This window comes from Condylura cristata, unplaced genomic scaffold (assembly GCF_000260355.1).
Source record: "Condylura cristata isolate star-nosed mole 26May11 unplaced genomic scaffold, ConCri1.0 scaffold00007, whole genome shotgun sequence".
In the NCBI taxonomy this organism is placed as follows: Eukaryota; Metazoa; Chordata; class Mammalia; order Eulipotyphla; family Talpidae; genus Condylura; species Condylura cristata.
This window is the reverse complement of record NW_004567108.1, coordinates 1,160,417-1,164,337: the sequence shown is the minus strand read 5'-3', so window position 1 is coordinate 1,164,337 and position 3,921 is coordinate 1,160,417. Positions and strand designations below refer to the sequence as shown.

The 3,921-nt window shown below is 71.3% G+C and overlaps 1 protein-coding gene across 1 annotated transcript in view; it reads left to right on the top strand.

Moving 5' to 3' along the window:
* The first annotated feature begins 45 nt into the window (after positions 1–45).
* The window catches only part of NSUN2 (NOP2/Sun RNA methyltransferase family, member 2), a 7,554-nt gene continuing 3,678 nt past the window's right edge, over positions 46–3,921 (top strand). The window contains exons 1-4 of the mRNA XM_012721737.1: positions 46–220; positions 615–719; positions 3,534–3,639; positions 3,740–3,811. Coding sequence (XP_012577191.1) covers positions 165–220; positions 615–719; positions 3,534–3,639; positions 3,740–3,811 — 339 coding nt within the window. The 5' untranslated portion in view covers positions 46–164. The remainder of the gene's footprint in view (positions 221–614; positions 720–3,533; positions 3,640–3,739; positions 3,812–3,921) is intronic.

Here is a 3,921-nt window from a genome sequence, read left to right as displayed (position 1 = left end):
GCCGGGGGCGCCCCAGGCCGGCGGGCCCCCGCGGGCCCCTCTCACGCCCCCGTGGTTCCTAGGGCTGGGAAGGCGGGTACCCGGAGATCGTCAAGGAGAACAAGCTGTTCGAGCACTACTACCAGGAGCTCAAGATCGTGCCCGAGGGCGAATGGGACCAGTTCATGGGGGCGCTCCGGGAGCCCCTCCCGGCCACCCTGAGGATCACTGGCTACAAGAGGTGGCGCCGCGCCCAGCCCCGCCGGGGCTTGGGCCCGAGGGGTGGGGGCTGCGGTGGGGGCGGCGGCCAGTCGGGGCGGGGCTGAACCCCGGAGGCTGGAGGAGGGAGAGGGGCGACTGTTGGGGTCGGGGACCTTGGAGACCGGGCCTGTCCGAGCCCGCGGAGGTGCCGCCTCCTGCGCCAGCGCTGCAGGTGATCCGAGGGCCCGAGGGTAAGGGGGAGCTGCAGGCAGCTCGTCACCCTTGCGGCGAGCAGATGGGGGTGTCGGCCTCCGGAGGGCCGGGTGGGAAGGCCGCGGCTCCCGCAGCTGTTGCTCCGCCGTCCCTGCAGGCCTCAGCCCCCACCCCCGAGTGTGATTCTTTCCCCAGGTTGATTGGAAACTTTTTTTGATTAGCCACGCGAAGGAGATTCTGCACTGTTTAAAGAACAAGTACTTCAAGGAGCTGGAGGACCTGGAGGTGGACGGGCAGAAGGTGGACGTGCCGCAGCCCCTGAGCTGGTGCGTGTCCCGAGGGTGCTCCTGGGGAGGCTGGCCTCGTCCTCGGGCTCCCGGCCTCCTGCTGCTGCGATGCGGGCGCTGGGATTTCGCCTTGAGATTCGCGGGGCCCTTGAGCCCTTGGGTGGGTTTTCCCGGCGCTTCTCTCCTGGGCGCTGGTGCTCCTGCCTCCTCCGGCCAGGTCGGAAGTGTGCAGGCACTTGAGGAACGGCGCCCCCGACACAGCCAACTCTCTCCGGCGTGTCCAGCTTCCGAGCTCTCCCGCCCCTCTGCGGACCTGCCCGTGGCCGGCCCCAGCGGCCCGTTTCTCAGGGCGGTGCAGGCTGGCTGTGGAAGGGCCCTCGTGCACCCAGCCTTGTTAGCCGCCGGGCGCCCCGAGGAAGCCTGCGCGCCAGACACAGAGGGGCCGGCCCTGCGCTGAGCCGGGAGAGGGGCTGGGGTGCTGCTCTGCCCACACCCCACGGAGTGAAAGCTGGTTTACGGGACCGTGAAAGGTAGTCTGGGCCGCGCTGTCGTGGCTGTTGCTCGTGGTGTGTGGGCCGCCCTTTGTGATCGCGAACTGAAGCCAGGGGTGACTGCTTCTTCCCTACGTGGTCACCTTGTAGTTCTGTGTCCAGCTCACAGGTGGACACAGCATACGCGTTAAATGGCAGAATCAGAGCCTGGCCCAGAGCAGAGCTGGCCCCCACCAGAGAACGGATTTCGGGGTCTGTGGACACATTTGCGGCTCCCACGTTCCGTGATTTTGTGATTAAGGGTTTTGGGATCTGACATTAAGCTTCCACGACACAGATGGTCGGCGCTGGAAAGTGACCCGGGTCCAGCGGGCCGTCCCGGTCACTCGGGCCTGTACTGGCAGCGTGGGGAGGTTTCCCCAGCCACGGTGCTCAGCGTGTGACCCCGAGGCCAGGCCCCCCAGCCCCCCGCCCCCGGACAGTGTGGACTGCGTGGCAGGCTCACTCTCGGGCAGGCAGCCGGACGTTGGGTGCCCATCCCATTTCCTTTCCTGGGGTGCCCTGCTCACCTGATGCTGTCACCAGGAGCCGCTGTCCTCAGGCCTCGTGTGGGATGGCCATGGAGGGGCAGGCTGACCCCTGCAGCGGGCCTGCGTGCCTCGGGCGGGGTCCCGTGGGGTCCGGCCAGTGGGAGAGCCCGTCTCGCTGCGGGCACTCTCGTCTCCTCGGCCCTTTCACGCTCCACGGCCGCTTCCCGTGTTCATGCGGCTTCGGGCACGGGGCCGGGCGCAATGGTGCCCGCCCCGGGGGTGTCCGGCTGAGCGACGAAGTGTCCGGTCTAGCTCCGGCCGTCCCTCTGCGCGGTGAGGGGTGTGAGCGGTGGTGTGCTGTGAGCTGGTTCCTGCTACTCGCCGTTTCCCGCTGCCTGGCACCGTTGTGCTGCGGAGGCGCGGGCACGCCGGGCACCCGTGGTTCTCCGCCCGTTGGGGCGGCCCCCGCGGTGCCTGCTGGTTCTCTAGATCACTCAGGCTAGGGGCCCTGCCGCGCTTGGGGTGCAGCTTGGGGAGCGGCTCCTCCTGCCCGGAGCCCAGGCTGCAGCAGGAACGCCCGCGAGGGCCTGCCCGCGCGGCTCTGCTCTCCCCCTTCGCGCCCTGGGCTGACGGGCGCCCTAGGTGCCCCGCGGAGGTGGCCATCCTGGGCCGCAGGCTCCGCCGCTCGCTCCTGCGCTGCCTCTGCCAGCTGCAGCGTCCGCGGGCGGCCTCCCACGTTCCCGCCACGGGTCTGGGCTCTGGCGTGGCACTGCTCCCCGTGCCCCAGGGGCTCGGTCGGGTCGCTGGGGGCACAGCGCCCCGCCGCGGGCGTCTCCCCAGCGCTGAGACCGCCAGAGCGGCTCCTGGCCACGCAGATGCTTGTCCACATGGTGCCTGTCTCCGCCGGCCGGGCGGCCAGGCCCTTAGGCAGGCGGGCGCTTCCCGATCAGGGTGCCGGTGGCGGGCCACGGCCCCGTGGGCCACGTCTAGGCGCTCAGGCGAGTGGGTCGGCCCGTGCGGAGCCGCCTGCCCTCACGGCCTGAAGCCGGCGGCGACTTCCCGCAGCGGTGGGGTCTGCCCCTGTGGCGGGTGGGCCGTCCCCCTTAGTGCCCTCGGCGCAGTGTCCGGTCACCGCCGCAGCCTCTGGGCCACCTCACGCTGGGCGCGACCGGAGCGTCCCCTGGAGCTCACAGCAGCGTGGCCTCGGCTGTCCCTCTGCAGCGCCCGCTCTCGGCCTTCACACGCGAGGGCCCGCGTGACTCCGGGGAGGTGGAGGCGGCCGGGCTGCTGTCCCGCCTCCGCCGTTCTCTCGGACGTGGCACCGGGGCGGCTCTGCTCTCCTGTCCCCGAGGCTGCACGTCTTGGTCCTTCGTGTCCGCTAACGTGCGCCTGCGCTGGGCCTGGCGAGCGGCCCCTGGCCGCCTGGGCCTCGCCCGCCCGGCACGCCGAGCCCAGTCCTCTAGGCTCTGCCTCGGGAGCCGGGGGCGGCTCCTCACCGCAGGGCTGTTAAGCTGCTTTCGCTGCTGCCGGGGGCGGGGGGAGGAGAGAGGACAGCAGTTGCCACCCGGGCGTCTGGCCGCCAGACAGCCACAGTGGGCGAGAGGTGGGGGTGCTGTGGCTGTCGTCGCGAGGTGGCGGCCCCGCCTGCTGTCCGCCCGTGTGGCCGTGCCCTGGGTTGGCCTTTCCGCCGGACTCCGCTTCCCGCCTGGCCGGAGCACCCTGCAGCCGCGGCTGTGCTCGGGAGGTCCGGGCCAGGGGGCGCGGCGCCCCCGCCAGCGAGACGGGGACCGGGAGCGCCTCGTAAACGCGCCTGCGGGCGGGTCCTGTCGCAGGTATCCGGAAGAGCTGGCCTGGCACACAAACTTGAGCCGAAAAATCCTGCGCAAGTCCCCGCAGCTGGAGAAGTTCCACCAGTTTCTGGTCAGCGAGACCGAGTCTGTAAGTAGCCCGCGGCCGCCCCGGAGCCGCCCAGCCAGCGGGGTGGGGGTGCCCGCCTTGCGCTCGCAGGCCCGCGGCCGACGCCGTCGTCTCTCCCAAGGGGAACATCAGCCGCCAGGAGGCCGTCAGCATGATCCCGCCGCTGCTGCTCAGCGCCCGCCCCCAGCACAAGGTGCGCGCACGCCCCCCTCCCGCCCCCGGTGTCGTGGCGTCGCCCCGGGACTTCACGCTGGGTCAGCGTCCGCGCCTGGGCTGGACACGGCAGGGTGTCCGCGACACTCT